The following is an 18,923-nucleotide window of genomic DNA, read 5'->3' on the forward strand; positions in this document are numbered from 1 at the left end:
TCTCTCTCTCTCTCTCTCTCTCTCTCTCTCTCTCTCTCTCTCTCTCTCTCTCCCTCTCCCCTATCATAATTCATAATGATAATCATAATTGTTATGTATTCACTGATTTGATTTTAATCGGATTTTTAGACGATATTTGAATCATATAAAATTGTCAAATAAACTCATATTGATGATCAATAATTCTTACTACAAAATTAGTCATATTCTTAGTAGAATAAATTTTCAACTGAATATTGCCCTACTCTAGTTTAAATGAAAATGTGGATATTTCATAAAACATTTTCTGTTTGGCATAACCATTTTTTTTTAAAAAAGCTATCCACTGCAACGGTGATGTTTATTTTTCCAAATACGGTAGCTAAGAAATAGAAACACTTCATGTTTGTATAATTAAACTGATAATGAATTAGGTAACATACCTTATTAATATGTTTTATTAATTTTATAGTGCGTTGGCTAAGAAGCGGCCCGATATAGCAATAGGTTGTAATGTTATATTAATGAATACTATTCTTGAACAATTTTTATATACTCAATGGACATTATTATTATTATTATTCGTGAATTATAAGAAAAGAGAGCGGTGATGAGAAGATATTACAGCGTTAATGGCTGTTCCTCCTAGGAGGGTTGGCCGGGGGTGCCTAAAGGGGACAGTTTCCGTGCGTGTGGTCCTGGGAGGCGGCGTTGCCAAATAGTGCGGGACCACCCGCCGCTACTAGACCCGCCTCTAACGGAACTTTATCAATAACATCTGCCCTTCATCTAGCCTCCTAACCTCGTCGTCTTCACCGATTACCTTTCGGTTTTGAATGATGATTCAGCATCGGCGACATTGGCACAAACCTTCGTTGGATAGTTCAAAGCTGATTCCGCTCGGCTGGAATGGAAGACAAGGTACCTAGCTGATTCTGTTAGGAATAGTTAGTGTGTCTACAGTTGATAATTTATTGCTTATGAATAGGAAATAATTAATAAATAACACTATGAGATAAGTAACGCTGTATGTTGAAAAATAAATATGTATTATGTATACATAATATGTGGAACAAGTTAATTGCAGATTCTCAGGATTGCGTTATACCAAAGAATGGCGAACATATATCCATGTATTTTTAGAATCTAGTATCCAGGATTATAAATAACAATATTTTAAAAATTTATACAATTTATTTCTATTAGGATGATAGTGAATTCCTTGAGAGAATAAGAACAGAAACCAATTTGGAAAGTAATCGTAATTTTTTAATTTATTTTCTCAACCTAAGCGACCTCACTATGAAACGTTATGATTTAAACATTGACTTATTCCATCTCCTTTTGGCATTGAATATAGAAACTATTATTACAAAGGTAAGCACATCATGAAAAGACACACATTACAACTTTTTATAGATTTAATAATTTTTAAGACCGATGTATTGAAATATCGATGTTTGAATCAATATTGCCATCTTTGGTTATACCAGTATTTAGATGGGTTCAATTTTGACTTTTTTGAAGGATATCTATCTGGTTTTATTAAATAGAACATTAGTTTGTGGGCGAACAGTAAGACTTTTAAAAATATAAATGTATATATAATAACCTTTATTATATATATAAAGTTATATATAAGCATTAGGATTAATAATTATTTAGAAATTGAATATGTAAGGCTTGAATATTTATTTCAAGCACCTACCATCTACTCAGAGGTCTCCAAGTCCCTGGTTCAGAACGTCGTGGGTTCGACGCCCACCTGGGTCAGTCAATATTTATTTGACGGAGGCCCCGCGAAATGAGTCTTGAAGGGAATCCGCTCTGGGGCTGTATCGATGCAAAAAAAAAAAAGAAAATAATAATAAGAGAATTTCAGTCATAACCTAATAGTAAGAACATCTGGAATTAAAGTCATTAGCGATGGAGGAAATGCAAACTGTTTTCCCAATCAAGTTATGAAAAAGCGTCATATTTCGTATTATTGTCTTATTCTTAATCATTTGAGGGAACCTTTCTCTTTATAATTAATAGAATACTATAAAATCATTAAATTCCTGTTTATTAGTTTGAGTGCAATGTATATTTTTTTTATTGACCTATGAAACCTTCGTTTTTTTTAAAATAGATTTCAGAAACTTACTACTTGTTTTGAGTTTGTGTAGATAGATCATATCTAGGATTTTTTTCATTAGACAGTTCGAATTTTTTTCAGTTTTTGACTCGTAGGCATTCTTCGTCGATTGTTCACCCTGTTGTACTGAAATCCGTATTCCAAGCTCCCTTAGGAGCCAAGCCAGCTCGAAGCCTGGGAGTGAGTGTGCTCGCTCTCTCTCTTTCTCTCTCTCTTCGTCGTTAGTACTTTCACTGGAATTCTTGGCCATTTCTATGATCTTACCATTTATTTTTGTTTGTTGGATTTAATTTATATTATATATTTGTGTTACCTAGCAATCGATATGAATTAGTTCGCTTTAATGAATTAATCCTCAACATGTCTGATATGTTCCCACTACACATCAGAAGATAGCCAATTTGGTAGGCTAAAAGGTCATAAGATCTCAAGTTTTCACAAGTCCTTTGTCGGGAATTGTATGCTTTTTATAATTTTTGTATATTATTTACTTACTTTGAACTCAAAAGGTGTGTATACCTTTCTATCTAGCAATCACCTGTTATTCTTGATCCGTAACTTTCGAAATGATCATTGTCCATATCTACGTTTCTCTTGACATCGCCGATCTTTCAATCTGATCCAAGGTCTCAACCCGCTTTAAATGGGTTCATAGCCCCGACGTCGACTAGCTTCGGCCACAAATAGCGTAAATAACTGTTTCTTTTTATATTTCTTTGTCATACAAGACGTATTTGTCAAATGTACAGGTGTCTAGGAGTATAACGATGTATATGGTACCCACTTTAAAAACCTAAATTTTCTTTAGGAAGTCATTCAAAAATGGAATTCATATCAAATTTCATCGAAATTGGTTTTCGGATACAATATTTGATAATAAAGTATATTATTCTCAATAGCCAAGTATAAAAGTTAATCGGAAAAGTGTTGTTAAATATAAATAACAATACATGCGTTTTGGTACACAATCAAATCGTTTTCTCTTTCGTATAATATAACCTATAGTAAACTACCATTTACAGAAAAAAATAAAAACTTAATTGCTCGTTCTCAAATGACATAGCTAGACAGTCAAAACAAATCCTTTTAGTTTCAAATTAGCTTTTAAAATGAAGGGATTATTTCTAAAAGATTTGTTTTTGATAATTTTAGTTTATCGAGTTTTTCGAAAGTAAAAATTATTCTTAAACCCATGGATGACTTTGTTAAAATAATTTAAATTTGACTTTGGATAAAATTCTATTACTATAAAAGTGTCTGGTGGATGATTGTACTCAAACTCCACTGAGTTTTTTTTTTTGCCAGTTGTTGATTTTTGGCTATTATTATTGTCCTCATTGCTTCAGTGAAATAATACAAAATGTAGGTGAAGGCTCTTGTGGGATACTGATGAGTCATACTTAGTGGGACTTGTTTTGCTGCTAATCCAAAAACAGATGGTCTATTATGCAAGTAATCATTTCACTTTCTCCTAACCCTGAAATGCCATTTCTTGCCTGCATCTGTCATAATCAATTCATATAATCTATGCTCTTATTTTTATGAATATATATTTACATTCACACTTATATACCCATCCTTCTTTATTCTATTCACAATCCATTTATTATATTATATTTTTAAAGGCGCTGTTTAGGTATATCAAGCCAAAATACATATTATTAATTTGAGACTTTATTATTATCCTGATAACAGACCAATGTCTGTTCATTAATCTATTTATATAATCCTGTTTCTATTTTTGTTGTTTTGTTTTTCTTTAATATAAATTGTATATTTGTTGTACTTGTCAGTACAATACATGATTAGTTTGTAAAATATTAATAATATAATACATAGTACAAAGACTGTCTCAATTTGTTTCCACTTTTGAGGTTCTATTACAAGTTGTGGGTAAGTAAGTTACTTCCTGTGTCTATTTTTCATCATCATTGTCATTATCCACCAGGATGTGTAACTTGGCATCCATTACGAGCTTTCACCAGTTAGTTTTATCTTTTCTATGGTGTTGTTATCAGTTGCTTACTTGGTGATGCTTCCTAACATCCAGTCTTATATTATACAATTTATCCATCCTAGATATGACTGGTGAATGGTTTGCTAAACTCTTCATGAAGTAATTTTTTCTTTTGTCCCCGAAGTATTAATTATTAAGAATTATAATTTATTCAGATTATTTTATTATTCAAAATAATTATTATTTGTCAATAATATAAATGAAATAATTATTATTTCATTATTCTTTTACTTGTAGAATATCCCTCAACATAATAATAATAATTTGTCTAATGTCAATGCTAAAAGTACATCTGTTCTATTACAGCTTTATCTTAACCCCCAATGCTGTGTGGGTAACAAAATATTTTTTTTTTAAATACATAAGTTGAGACCATTATAATGTAAGACAATAAGTAATAAAAACAACCACTAGTAATAGTAAATACAATTACTTGGGGAACTACTGTAATTGTAATTGCAATTGCAATTACTTAGGGAACTACTATAATTGTAATTACTTGGGTAACTACTGAAATTGTAATTGCAATTACTTTGGGAACTACTATTATTGTAATTACTTGGGGGAACTACTGTAATTTTAATTGCAATTACTTGGAGAACTACTGTAATTGTAATTACTTGGGGAACTACTGTAATTGAAATTACTTGGGGAACTACTGTAATTTTAATTGAAATTACTTGAGGAACTACTGTAATTTTAATTGCAATACTTGGGGAACTACTGTAATTGTAATTGTGGCACTACAATTACAATTAATTATAATAAAATGATAAGCAATTCTAATTTTAACTACAAATACTTAACACTAAAATAGAAAAAATCTCTTTTCAAATGGCTCCAAAATATGAAAATGATATTAAATTTAAAACCGCGCACTAGTGTATAGATTTATTAATATATATTACGGTTTATTTATGTTCTCAAAGATAAATATAAAATCAATGTTATCGATTGATTCTAACTTTTAGGATTTCTGCTCATAAGAAATATGTTCAAATAAACTGAATTCACTGATGAGTTAAATTAAATGTAATGTAATTGTAATTGCAATTACTTAACATGAAAAAGTAATTATAATTGAGAATCAAATTACAACTAATGTAATTGAAATTAATTTTACACAATTACAGTGATTGCAATTGTGTCTTACAATTACTTCAGTGTAATAGTTCTAAAAAACCACTAATTTTTGGACCATTTAATGGTTATCTTAGTATAATTATTGTTACTTCAGCACTTCAGCAAAGCTAAATTATACTGGGCTGTTCGAAACAAAATGGAAGAAATGCCTCCTTTGGCATAGGAAAAATAAAAAATTAAATTACTCATGTAATAATTTCTGCCCAACTCTGCCTCATACCCACCTATCTTGATGAGGATTAAGATTTCAGTGCCTAGAGCTTTGAAATGATTTAAAGAATTAAAAATTATTAAATTACCATACTACATATAACAATGTTTGTCCTAAAGCAAATTATGTATTATATTTCATTTTTATTATAACTTACAAAAACAGCTCACTTTTTGAGAATATATTTTAGATTTTCTATGTTCCTTTCTTATTTTAATAAAAAATTTTACTTGAATTGATTTACAGGGAAAAGCCGAAGGATCTCGTACAGCAATTTGGGTCCGAAGCAGAATACAAGCTGAATTGTTCCACCTTGGATGCCTTCTTCATTGCCATCCTGGAAAAGTTATTTTTGTTGCCGCTCTTCTTCTGGCTTCTTTCTCTGTTGGTCTGAAAAGTGCTGTTTTTCATACAAAAATAGAGCAACTTTGGATAGAAGGTAATCTATTTTAATAATTTAAGTTATAGATTAAAAATTGTTTGATTGTTTTATTTTAAAAATTTTCATTTGATTAAAATTATTTATATTAATTAATTATTTAAATGGTATGCAAATATGAGACAAGCAGTTCATTTTCTAAACTAATTGGATCTAAAAATTATATTAAGTACATTTTTGTTCTTCTCACTCTTAACTATACTCATCTCCTTATTACTCTTCTATAAATATAAATATCAGCAATGTGTTTAAAAAGTTATTTTCAGGTTATGTGTTCACTTCTCATTAAAATCGCTAATCATCCTATCAAACAATCAATTTATAACCAATTGTTTCAAAACATAGATAAATTAATGTTCTAGAGTATATACTGCCAATTTTAGCATTGCAATTAGTATTAGTATTTTCAAGATGAACTATCTGAATTCTTGAAATATTAATTTCCTATCAGATATCCTGACACTCTCTGTGGTGTAGTAGGTAGTGTCACTGCTTATGAACCTGGAGACATGAGGTTTCATTCCTTGAACCTGAGAAATTTTCTCAAGGGGTTTAAAGTGGAATGGGGTCTGCTCAGCCTCTTGAAGATAAATGAATAACTACTTACAAAAAAAAGAAGTAGTGGCTGGTCTACATAGACCGCTAAATGCCAATTACCATCACAGTGGCAACCATTTTGGTAAGCCTTATCTCTTTCAAGAGATGATTAGTCATTTTTCTTTTTGTTTTGTATGTTTGTTTGGTTCAGTGTAACAGCACATATTTCACTCATTATACTCACATTATAAATTGATAACACAATTTGTTTTAATTATGTTTATTATTAGAAGGAGGAAATGTTGAACGGGAACTACGCTACAGGCAAATGGCTCTGGGAGAAGACTCTCTAGATACTCATCAACTACTTATTCAGACTGGAAAGTCACCAGAATCTTCAGTTCTTCATCCAGCTAGTTTACTCAAACACGTAGAAATAGTGAAAGTTGCAGTTCAACACAGCATACAACTTTTCGATGTGTAAGTCAATTTTGAATTTCTATCATTGAGGAATTTTCTGTTAGTGTGACTATCTATTAGTTTTAAATTTAGCTAGAATTAATCAATTTTTTTAAAGTCTAATAACGAGAAACGAAACCTTAAAAAAAACTCTTATTTATATATATTATACTTTGGGTTTTTATACTTATAAAAATAATAAGTAAGTAAATATTTTTTCATTAAATAATACTCTCTGATAACTAAACGCTGTTATAAGCTATACACTGTTTTCATTTACACTATGTTTACTAAAGAATAAAATCTAAGTTCAGATTAAAGATTGCATTATTTATTCCTTTACTTTAAACTCAGTATTTTTGAAAAAATGAACTAGTCTCTATAAAACCTATAAATTTCTTCAGGGTTATTCTTATCTAGCTATTTCAACAGTGTCTCTCTTATTGTTATATGATAAATTTTGTATGACAACCAATCACTTCACACATTGTAATTGATCTATATTTTTAATAATATATAATTTTTAATTATATCAATATAATTATATAAGATTGAATTGCTTTTTTTCAGAACTTGGAAACTAAAAGATATGTGTTATACGCCAAGTATTCCTAATTTTGACCTCCATTACATTGATCAGGTAATGCAAAGAATTTATTAAACTATAAAAACAATTAAAGGAAAGTTTATTTTCAAACATACATTTAAATTTTACAGATATTTGAAAATATAATACCCTGTGCCATAATTACACCATTAGACTGTTTTTGGGAAGGATCCAAACTATTAGGACCTGATTACCCAGTTACTATTCCGTAAGTATTTACCATTTGAATATCCTTTTTTTTATTTAAATTAATTTTATGTTCTCCCAGATTATGAGTATATTTTTGATTCAGGCACAATATACTGTACATAAACTGTAAAAAATAAATACAACTGTATGGGTTGTTTCAAACTGTTTAAGTAGAATAATTATTTGTTTGATGAATTATCATTACATGATTGATTACTTTTCATAACATATTGTGAAATCAGTTTAATTTATAGTGTTTAAAAATACAATCTTGATATAAAGTTATTGCAGTATTAGCACACTGTAAAACTAATACATCTGTTCATTCTAATAATAGTTATTGATTTATTAGTAGCACTAATTTATTTGTTAATTTATAAAATTCACTCTTTTATTTAGTGTATATACATATATGCATTCCTCTTTACAATTATAATACAGAATACTCATAAAATAAGAAATTAGGGGTTCGTGAATTCCAACATTAACTCAATTGAGCCACAGAATTATTCACTAATTATTTACTACAATATTTTATATATTTTCATAGTTAATTTATTTTATTCATATGTTTAATTCAAGGTTTAGTGGAGAACTAGGATCTAAAGTGCGTTGGACAAACTTAAATCCACAGAAGATTTTGGAAACAATGAAGAATTTAGATACTGGATTCCCTTATGAAACCCTTGAACAACATATGAAAAGGGTAATAGTTTTAGAGTGATCTAGTAGAAATCCCATTTAATCTTTAATAATAAGTAATATTTAATTTTAACAAAGATTGATAAGCTATTCACCAAATGATACAAATGACTCAATTTATTGTTAAAAAATAAAGCTTAGTTAATTTTCTAAAACATTAAATTTTGTTTTGTTGTTTTGAGCTTGAGTATTTTCCCTTAATTTTTTATCATTTAAGGCACCTTCTTATTTTTATAATTAATAAAAAAACACTAAATATTTTTTGTTTAATATTCTGAGTCAATATGTTGCTATTTATAAACATTTATTAATTAAACTATGTTATAAATTTCCTTTCTTTTTTTTTCTAATATATGTTACTTGTTTAGGCTGGAATAACTACTGGGTACCAAGAAAAACCTTGTTTGAATCCAAGAGATGAAGAGTGTCCAGATACAGCTCCTAACAAGCAAAGTGCACAGGTATTATTTCCAATTATTTCCATTAAAAAAGATAAAACCAATTTTATAGAATAAATTTCATAATACAATTATTTAAATTAGATGTTATTCAACTTAATTCCTTTATTTAAAAATTTTCAATTGACATAATATCTCTCTATTCAAAGGAGCCTAATGTTGGTGCAGAGTTGACTGGTGGATGTTACGGATTTGCAGCCAATTACATGCATTGGCCAGAAGAACTGATTGTTGGTGGAGTTAAAAAAAATAAAACTGGTCATATACAAAGGTATTTATAATGATTATAGTTTAATCAGGAACCATGATATAATATTTTTTGTATTAATTATTATTAATTTATTTTATTTTTACAGAGCTCATGCTCTTCAAACTGTAGTACAACTTATGAGTGAAAAGGAGCTTTATGAATTCTGGTCAGAGAGCTATAAAGTTCATTCTATGGATTGGAGCCAAGAAGCTGCAGCAGTAGTATTAGATACATGGCAAAGAACTTTTTCACAGGTCATTTTCAATCTTTATTTTACTATTTCAATGAAGAATATTAATTTATTTTTTTGAGATTAGGAATTATACCTATCAATTAAAACTATATGGTGATTAATAGTGTTTATATTGGCATTTAAACTAATTATTAAATGATTTTTATTGTAAAATTATGTTTCTATTTATAGGAAGTTCACCGCTTGATGATGAAAGACAATGATACTTCTCCATACAAAGTTTTTTCTTTCTCTACTGCTACCCTTAATGATATACTACAACAATGCTCTCAATTGAGGTTCTTTAAAATCTCTATTGGATACATAATAATGGTAAATAAATCCCTCTAGGAATATTTTAAACGAAAAAATAAAAAAACAACTATTATAAAAATCTCCATTAGCTAAGTTACAGTTTATCAATTACAATATAAAACAATATATCATATTGATTTAGGCATTGTACGCAGCAGTATCTCTTTTTCGTTGGAATGATCCTCTGAGATCTCATTGCAGTCTTGGTATTGCAGGAGTTATTCTCGTATCAGCTACAGTTTCTGCAGGACTTGGTTTTTGTGCAGTGTTAGGAATAGCATTCAATGCATCAACTACTCAGGTTGGTCAATCCTAAAGTTATTAAAATTAATAGTTTGTCGAAGATATCTATAAAATATGAAAAAAAAAAATTATTATTTTATTTTCTTCCAGATTGTTCCATTTTTGGCCTTGGGTCTTGGAGTTGATGATGTATTTTTGCTAACTAATACCTACCTACAGCAAGCCACAAATAATACACCAGCTGAGGTAAATAATACTATCATGAACAATTTAGTCAGTGTTTGGTGTTGGGTTGATTTAAAATATTTATTTTATTGACTGCAAGATTAGATAATACTAGGCCATCTAATTTGGCATTGATTAAACTTTCTTCTTATTATTCTAGCTCATATTCATTATTATTTTCTGCATGCCATAGTTAACTATATAATGTAGTTGGATTCTAATCGTCAACTCAAATATTGTTTAAACAGCGGCACTCACAATGAATTTATTGTCTGGAATATTTGCCTCATCTAGTGAGAAGTTGGATTATTGAATGGAAATAGATATATTTAATGTTATGGTTTGGATTACAATATGTTCTAGCTTGGACAATTTTTCCATCTAGGACCATAGTAACATGATGTTATAGTATTGTTGAATGAATTTATTTTGTCTCCAGATCACTAGATATGGGTCATATTTGAGAAATAATTTTATCATCTGTGTGGTTTAAATTTTAATGAAAAACCTCATTATGTTACTTAATTTCTGTAGTCAATCCAGAACCTAATTTTGTTTGGTGAGAATGAATATGCATTAGAATACAAAGATGAAAATCTACCCAACATCAAATCGCAAGAAAGTATTCTGTTAATAAATTAATTTTTTTCTAAGACTGGTTTAGTTAAGTAAATATAAGTTGAATAATGAGTAAAAAAGATCTATCAATTACAAAGGTCATTGTTTTTTTGAGGTAGATAAGTCTTAATTTTTAATGTCATTTTCTTGTGACCACTGTAAAATAAATATTACTGGACCCAGGTCTCTTGGACCTTTTTTTCCAACCCACTCAGTAATCAAGGCTTATTTGGCGCCTACTGTTTTTAAAAGAAACAAAATCAAGTATCAAATAAAGCACAATTAAAACCAGTAAAGATTTGTTATCTTTTTGTCTTAATTTTAATCAGTTTATAGAAATTCAAAAGTAAGAATTTGTCATTACTATTCTCCCTTATTGTTTATAAGAATCAGAATATTACCTGTAAATGTCGCTAGAAGATTTTAAAGACAGAAAGTATTTTAATTATGAAGAGTTTTGCTCAAAAATAAGTCAAATGGAAAAATAAGAAGGGAAATTATGACAGAATTTCATGATCTGTAACCAGTAAATGTTCTTTAAATTAGAGCATTGAAATAGACATTGTCATGTTGGGTTGAATAGAAATGAATTTTCAGAAAGATAATCAGTATTGAAGTGATATGTGAATGGAATAGGGGTAGATTTTCTATAAACTGGATTCTTTCAGATTTCTATAAACTGAATAAAGTTGAGACAAAAAAGATAACAAATCTTTATTAGTTGGAAGAAATAAGAAAGTCAGGTCTTATTTGGGTTACTTAGTGGTTCCACAAAAAGAAGTATGTAGAATATGCTCTTAGATGGTGTCAAACCCAAATGATTTCTCTTATTACTGATATTTATGTAGTGAATATAAAATAGTGGATATTTATGAGAAATATAACTTCTTTTTTTTTTTTTTCAGGAACAAACGGGTTTATTGTTAAAGAAAACAGGCTTAAGTGTTCTTTTGACATCTCTTAGCAATATGTGTGCAATGTTTGCTGCTGCTATCATACCTATACCAGCCTTGAGAGTCTTTTCATTACAGTCAGCTGTGCTTGTATTATTCAATCTTGCTTCTGTTCTTTTGGTTTTCCCAGCTATTATCAGCTTGGATCTTAGGAGGAAAAATTATGGAAAATATGACATTTTCTGTTGTTTGCCTGCACCTGGTATTATATCACATGAACCAGTTCAAAGAAAGTCAGCGACCAAACTACAGACAATCGCACGTGCTCTTCCTCCTGATAGGCAGCAAACTGTTACAGTTCTAGCCCCACCAAAGAAGCAGGTACATATGCATTTAGCGTATTATTCTTAGAAGGCTATTTATTACAAGTGATGATTGCACTCATATTAATTTATGAATTTTTAATTTTTTGTTTTTAAAATTTAATCAATCTTATAATGTAATGTCAAAGGTATTAATATTTTTAAAACATTAATTATTAGGTTTCTTTGCATTTAGAAAGGATATGCTGAGAATATTTAAATTTATTTTGTCATGGAAATTCTTATTTTACTCATTCACGGGGTATTAAAATTGGCTGTTGTATAAATTAAATCATTTTGTTCCATAAGGTTTTAATTCACATTATCTTTATTTTGTGTGACCCATCTTATATCTTATATTTTTAAAATTTAAATCAAAACGTGTTCTTTATATATTTATTTTCTTGATGGATTAAAGAACTAGAGCTGAATTACTGTTCTTAGAAGATTTTTCAGTAAACTGAAATTCAGATTCACAACCAGTTCAGTTATCATTCTCCAGAAGTTTATTATTATTCTTGTATGCTATGTTTGTTGCTAAATAGTTAATGAATTACTTTTATTGAATATTTATTACTTTTTTCTCAATAACCAAGCTAAGTTAGATATTTAGATTTTTTTAATGTTACTTTATTCTGTTGAAAATATCAAGTATATTTGTATGGTTTTATTACTTAGTACCTTATTATTGTTTGTTTCAGAATGTTGATATAAACCATCCAAAAAGAGTTTTAAATGGAGATAACCCTGAAAAAAACCCCAAAAATAATGATGCTAAAACCAGCCAAAGTTTCCTAAATTTAATTGCAAAGGCTTATGCAAAACTTATTAGTAAACATGGTGTAAAAGTATTTTCTGTGATGGTGTATTTGATGGTGTTATGTGCTAGTGTTTGGGGAACAATGAAAGTGAATGATGGGCTTGATTTAACAGATATTGTGCCTCAAAACACAAATGAATATGCTTTTTTAAATGCACAAGGAAAATATTTTGGTTTTTATAACATGTATGCAGTTACACAGGGAGATTTTGAATATCCAACAAACCAAAGATTACTTTATGAATACCACGATGCATTTATGAGAGTGCAAAATATTATCAAGAATGATGATGGTGGCCTCCCAAAGTTTTGGTTGGGCCTTTTTCGAGATTGGTTAATAGGTAAATTATACATTATTTTTTCCTTTGAAATTAATACATTTTTATCCTAAAACCCTTTACGCTGTAACTTTAATTCTGAGTAAGATAAATATTTTTTATTACATATTTATTAGTATGAGATAAAAGTGTTCACCAACGTAAAATTACTCATTTTCAACAGTTAATTAATAATTAATTAAGCAACAAAAATAGTTAATTAATTAGTTAATGGATTAAATATATGTTAAATGAAGTATTACAATTTATTTTTTATCATAAAACTACAATATTACAAAAGAAATAAAAAATAGAAAAAATATATAATTTTCCCAATTATATATATATAGTTTTTATTTGTGTTTAGGCTGTGATGGTTTTTCCTGGACTGTATTTAAAAACTGTTTAAATAAAAAATTAATCTTATCACTTGTTTTATGTAGATAGGTACTTACGTAAATTTTATTATAGGAAAATTAAAAGTGATAGGTATCTAGAATTTCAGCTGTGCACTATAATTATATGGTTTTTACATTAGAATTTTAGTAAATAGAACCATGTTTATGGTACCTATAATCATCACACCTAACAAAAGTTCAATTATTCAAATTCTTGTATAGTCCATCAAATATTTTTTTCATTATGTCTTAATAAAATATTCTTAATTTCTATGGTTTGCTCAGTTTTTTTTAATTATTGATGTTTTCATTTTTGTTTTTAGGGCTGCAAAAAGCTTTTGATCGTGACTGGAAGCGTGGAAGCATAAACCAAGAAAGATGGTTTCCTAATGCTTCCGATGAAGGAATATTGGCATATAAACTATTAGTTCAAACTGGCCATGTTGACAACCCAATTGACAAATCACTTGTTACTCAAGTCAAATTAGTAGATTCTGAAGGGATCATTAACCCAAAAGCATTTTATAACTATTTATCTGCATGGGTGTCCAATGATGCCTTTGCGTATGGTGCTTCTCAATCTAACCTACATCCAACTCCTAAAGAATGGTTTCATGTTGCCAATGATTTTGATTTGAAAATTCCTAAAAGTGCTCCACTTATATATGCACAACAACCATTTTATCTACATGGCCTGAGTGATACAGGGACCATTACAAAAATGATTACTCAAGTTAGAGAAATATGCAACAGATTTGAAGCAAGAGGTCTTCCGAATTTTCCTTCTGGAATTCCATTTTTGTTTTGGGAGCAATATATTAGTCTGAGAAAGTCTCTAACAATAGCAGTTGCCTTAGCATTGGCAGCTGTGTTTATTGTCATTAGTTTATCACTTTTAAATATAAGGGCTGCAGTACTAATAACATTTGTTATTGCTGGAATGATACTGCAACTTTTTGGCATTATTGGTGCTCTTGACATTAAACTGAGTGCAATTCCTGCAGTTATTCTGATAATTGCTGTTGGATTTGGAGTTAGTTATACCATTAACTTATCATTGGTGAGTTGTAATTTAGATAAATATAAAGTTATATGTATATTTTTAAATTGACTTTATTATTTGTTTATATAGTAATTATTCTTGATATAATTCAATTATTTTATTAATTCGTTTTTTTGTTTACAGAGCTTCATAACTTCTATTGGTAACAAAGATAGAAGAACAACAATGGCTGTAGAACATATGTTTTCTTTTGTAACCAGAGGTGCAATTACCATGGCTCTTGCTTTAGTGATGCTTGCTTTCTCGGAGTTTGATTTTATTGTTAAGTAAGTCTGCTTCAAGTTGTTGTTACCATTCCTTCCTTTTTGTTTCTTGAATTATCCACTTTTTTAATTACTGACTGAATAACTTTTATCCTTTTTTTTCATTGGCATCATCGTCATATTTATTAATAAAAGTCATTGTTTTACTGTTTTCTAGCTTAACTGTTGTTTGTTCTAGATGTTTCTTTCATATACTACTGGCTTTTGTTGGAGTTGGACTCATTAATGGTCTTCTTTTTTTACCTGTAATATTATCACTGATTGGACCAGAAGCAGAGGTAATAATGATTAGATTACAGTATGTCAAAATCTAATTTTATTAGTTTAATTTTTAGTCTAATTTCTTAAATATTATTCTTTTTAATCATGATATCACTTGAGTTATTAAGTGGACCTTCTGATTTTTTTGTCATTCTCTTGACAAATCTGATTTTTTTGTTGCTACTTAGGATTAATTATGAACTAACCCAATTGGGAATCAAACTCATACCTCACTAACCCTTTGCCTCAATCCACTTGACCCTCAATACCTCAGCACAAAACAGCCATGTTTTTGTTGATTATTTTGGTGTTAAGGGAGTAATAGTTCCAGAATACAAATTATAATAAAAATTAATAATGAAATATGTTAGTGATAGTTATTACTATTTGAGTTTTTTTTACCACACCCGGACCATATTCCATTATTAATAATACACACCATCAATCAGCGATCTTCCAGTATAATTAAAATTCTTTCAAATCTGATAGTTTTCCAATGTATATAATTTTTTATATGAAACATTAGTTCAGTAATAAAGGATTGCTGAGTGCTATGGACTACACTTTTTTAAATTAGGCATGGTTTATAGTAGAATTTTAAAGATTTTACAGCATTTAGTTTTTTTCATTCTTAAGTTACCATATTAAAAATATCTTTAGTAATTCAAAAGAATGGCAATTGAAGGAATATTTTTTCTTCCATTACAGGTAAGACCTCTTATACATGTGAACCGAATATCAACACCATCACCAGAACCTGTGAAAAAAATTAGACAACAATCTTGTAGAACAGGAACTACTCCTCCAAGAAGAGGAACAACAAATGGACAATGTCATAGAGAACCATCTCTTACTACCATCACAGAGGAACCATCTTGGCACTCTACAACACATGAGATTGTGGTTGAACCTGAGTTTGTTGTTGAAACTACCACCTGCAACCATACTCGTGTAAGTGAAATTATTGTAAACACTAATCCTAGGGAAAAAAACTTACTTATGCCTACTCTTCATCTTTACATGATATGTTCATTTTTCAATTAAATTTGTTATCTTTTTAAAGCCAAGAGCAAATGGGAGTGAAAATTCATCTTGCAGTCAAAACTCAGAGCCTCATCCATCATCACAACCCCACATCACAACCAAAGTTACTGCAACTGCTAAACTAAAAGTTGAAGTTCACACACCTATAGGTATGACTAACTTGAATTTGTTTCTTTTTCACTAATTATTTTTAGTGTCATAATAACTAGTTATGAGATTTATATCTTTCTATATCATATACTTAACTATTATAGGTTCCATGGATTCCTATACCAAAACTTGCAGAAGCAAAACTTCTAATCGAGATTCAAGTTCCAGTTCAGATTCTGATTTGGGGAATCGTTCTACATGAAAGTATTGTAAGTATATTGCATTTAAGAAATTGTTAATTTTAAGAATCTTTTAATGCCAACAGTGCTTTCATTTTTAATTATACTGAAATAGTATTACAAGAAGGTTCAGTAATAAGACATGAATTATTGATAAATAAAACTTCTCCCTTTAAATGCAGTTCTTTTAGTGTTAGTTATGAGAAAAATCTGGCAGAATTATATCCTTAGGTATTTTATATCTAAATTGTACTTTTTCATCTCTAACAGCCACTGGGATATTTGAGATAACTAAGATATTTTAGATTAATACGGTCAGTTATAATCATAAAATGATAACCCTCTAAATAAGGCCTGAATTCGTGAATAGCTCTTAGGATGGCTTAACACTCTTTTTTAGCCACTCTAAAGCATTGCCAAACATAACATTACTGGTACTGATACTGGTATTTGATGGGTGGAACAGGTCCGGCAAGTGGGCCTAGCGGTCCTTTTTGCCAACCCCTGGCGGCTACCTGAGTTGCCGCCACCTTCTAACCAAGGTGGGAGTATCAAGATTCATTCTTTGGGGCTGCTGAAAAATGAATGTTAACTGCCCCAGGTGGGAATCAAGCCCCCAACGTTGCGAACCGAGCGCACTGGGACCTGCACCCCAAACCGTATGGCTGTCACCTCCCTAAACATAACATTAACCCAATGGCTGTAATATTTGTCTGTAATGTAAACTTTTGGTTAAAGATTTACCTGGACAGAACTGGTTTGGTAGTCATAATAGATTTAAAAATTTCATTAGTATTGAGCTTCACTTCATAGAAACTTTTTTTTTAGCTGCTCAATTAATTCTTATTTAATCCTTAAAATTTAAAAAAGAGCTCAAGTGCAACAAAGCTATTCTAATGAAGACCCCTAGTTTGTGTATATTCTCGAGTACTGAATATTGTACAGGTATTGGCATTGACATGAAGTTCTGTTTCATTTACCGGAAAAACTGAGTATTAGATACTAAATTGCCAAATTCACTTTTCTCCTCACTCATGTTTAATCCAACTTCTCAAAGCTGATGAAGAATAATTCCAATTCAGTGAAGATGTTCTTCAAAAGTTACTGTTGTTATATTATCAAGTTACATGTAACACGCTTGGACCATATCAGGTATGATCATGCTGTTGAGAGGAGCCTTTGAAAAGTGGTCAGGGCACCTGGCAAATCAAAATTTAGTGTCTTGAGTTAGAAAAAAATGTTCTGATGCAATAAAATTGGTAATTTCTTTTCAATAAACAGCCAAAGATATCTTCTCTTGTTGAAAGAAGTGCTGAGCTTTTTGAGTGGCCCATTTAACGAAAATATTTTAAGAAATATTTATATTTAAATCAAAATCTGAATCTCTCCATCCCTCATCATAGAAAAAGGAAGTTCATAGAAAAAGTCATGATACAAAAGCATTTTGTCTTTATAAATTTTCTGGCTACATATGAGAGTAACTGGAGAGATGATTCTCCATTAATTGTTCATTAAATCAAAAGCTAATTCAATAAGCATCTTATAATAAATATTGTTAAGCATTCATCTTCAAATAGATTAAAATAAAACCGTAATAGAATTTATTCTGGGATTAGCTGGCTAAACGCCTGAGTAAGGCATTAATTAAAGTGAATTAGTAGTTAATAAATTAATCATATAGTAGATGAGTTTTGATTAACAATAAATTGCTCATTATTTAAATTCTTGAATGAAAAGTAATTTTTATTTCTGTAAGTTGGACACATCACTTTTAATGACAGTTTCACAAGTAGAAGTGGGATTATTATTGTCATTCTCTTTTACATTTTTAATTAACTTATTTTTTCAACTACTTGTGGGGTGAGTAAAGAATACTTAAAGTAATTTCTGTTTTGAAAAGAGGTATGAATTAAATGATTGGTAAGTTTTAATCAAACTTTCATTTTTAATTTGTACTTGAGCATTGCTCACATATAATACATTATACTACACTTGATATTTTTTAATACAATAGCCCAAGATAGGCAAAAGAGGTACCAACTGGTAAATGTGGAAAAATAACTACAGGTTTTTTTAAATGAATTGAAAAAAGAATTAAAACCCAGCCATAGGCTAAAATACTTTCTACAGAGGTTTTATACTCTGTCTATATTTTATATTAATTGATACAATTAGTTTATTTTATATTTTTTAAAGTAGGGGGTATATCTAATTATATTTAGTTTTTTATTACTTCCTTTTTTTTCTCAATTATCCTTTATGTTATTGATTAACTGCGTATAAGATTTTTCATAAATTATTGACAATAGAATTAAGTCTAGAATCTTGTTTTTGTTACTTATTGACTTCATAACTTATGAATTCAAACTAATAATGTAAATATATATTTTTTTTTTTTAGGTAAATGAAATT

The 18,923-nt window shown here is 29.3% G+C and overlaps 1 protein-coding gene across 2 annotated transcripts in view; it reads left to right on the forward strand.

Annotated features, from left to right (window-relative positions):
- ptc (protein patched) overlaps positions 1 to 18,690 on the forward strand; it is a 157,459-nt gene extending 138,769 nt beyond the window's left edge. For both annotated transcript variants that reach the window (XM_067050757.1, XM_067050758.1), the window contains exons 2-20: positions 5,734 to 5,926; positions 6,754 to 6,943; positions 7,493 to 7,562; positions 7,640 to 7,737; positions 8,301 to 8,424; positions 8,789 to 8,881; positions 9,028 to 9,149; positions 9,235 to 9,382; positions 9,553 to 9,693; positions 9,818 to 9,976; positions 10,069 to 10,164; positions 11,667 to 12,035; positions 12,718 to 13,177; positions 13,875 to 14,611; positions 14,738 to 14,880; positions 15,056 to 15,155; positions 15,847 to 16,089; positions 16,202 to 16,331; positions 16,437 to 18,690. In XM_067050757.1, coding sequence (XP_066906858.1) covers positions 5,734 to 5,926; positions 6,754 to 6,943; positions 7,493 to 7,562; positions 7,640 to 7,737; positions 8,301 to 8,424; positions 8,789 to 8,881; positions 9,028 to 9,149; positions 9,235 to 9,382; positions 9,553 to 9,693; positions 9,818 to 9,976; positions 10,069 to 10,164; positions 11,667 to 12,035; positions 12,718 to 13,177; positions 13,875 to 14,611; positions 14,738 to 14,880; positions 15,056 to 15,155; positions 15,847 to 16,089; positions 16,202 to 16,331; positions 16,437 to 16,534 — 3,714 coding nt within the window. In that variant the 3' untranslated portion in view covers positions 16,535 to 18,690. The remainder of the gene's footprint in view (positions 1 to 5,733; positions 5,927 to 6,753; positions 6,944 to 7,492; positions 7,563 to 7,639; positions 7,738 to 8,300; positions 8,425 to 8,788; positions 8,882 to 9,027; positions 9,150 to 9,234; positions 9,383 to 9,552; positions 9,694 to 9,817; positions 9,977 to 10,068; positions 10,165 to 11,666; positions 12,036 to 12,717; positions 13,178 to 13,874; positions 14,612 to 14,737; positions 14,881 to 15,055; positions 15,156 to 15,846; positions 16,090 to 16,201; positions 16,332 to 16,436) is intronic.
- The last annotated feature ends 233 nt before the right edge of the window (positions 18,691 to 18,923 follow it).

The sequence above is a fragment of the Halyomorpha halys genome, unplaced genomic scaffold (assembly GCF_000696795.3).
Source record: "Halyomorpha halys isolate HHAL.00 unplaced genomic scaffold, Hhal_1.1 Scaffold79.1, whole genome shotgun sequence".
NCBI classification, from domain to species: domain Eukaryota; kingdom Metazoa; phylum Arthropoda; class Insecta; order Hemiptera; family Pentatomidae; genus Halyomorpha; species Halyomorpha halys.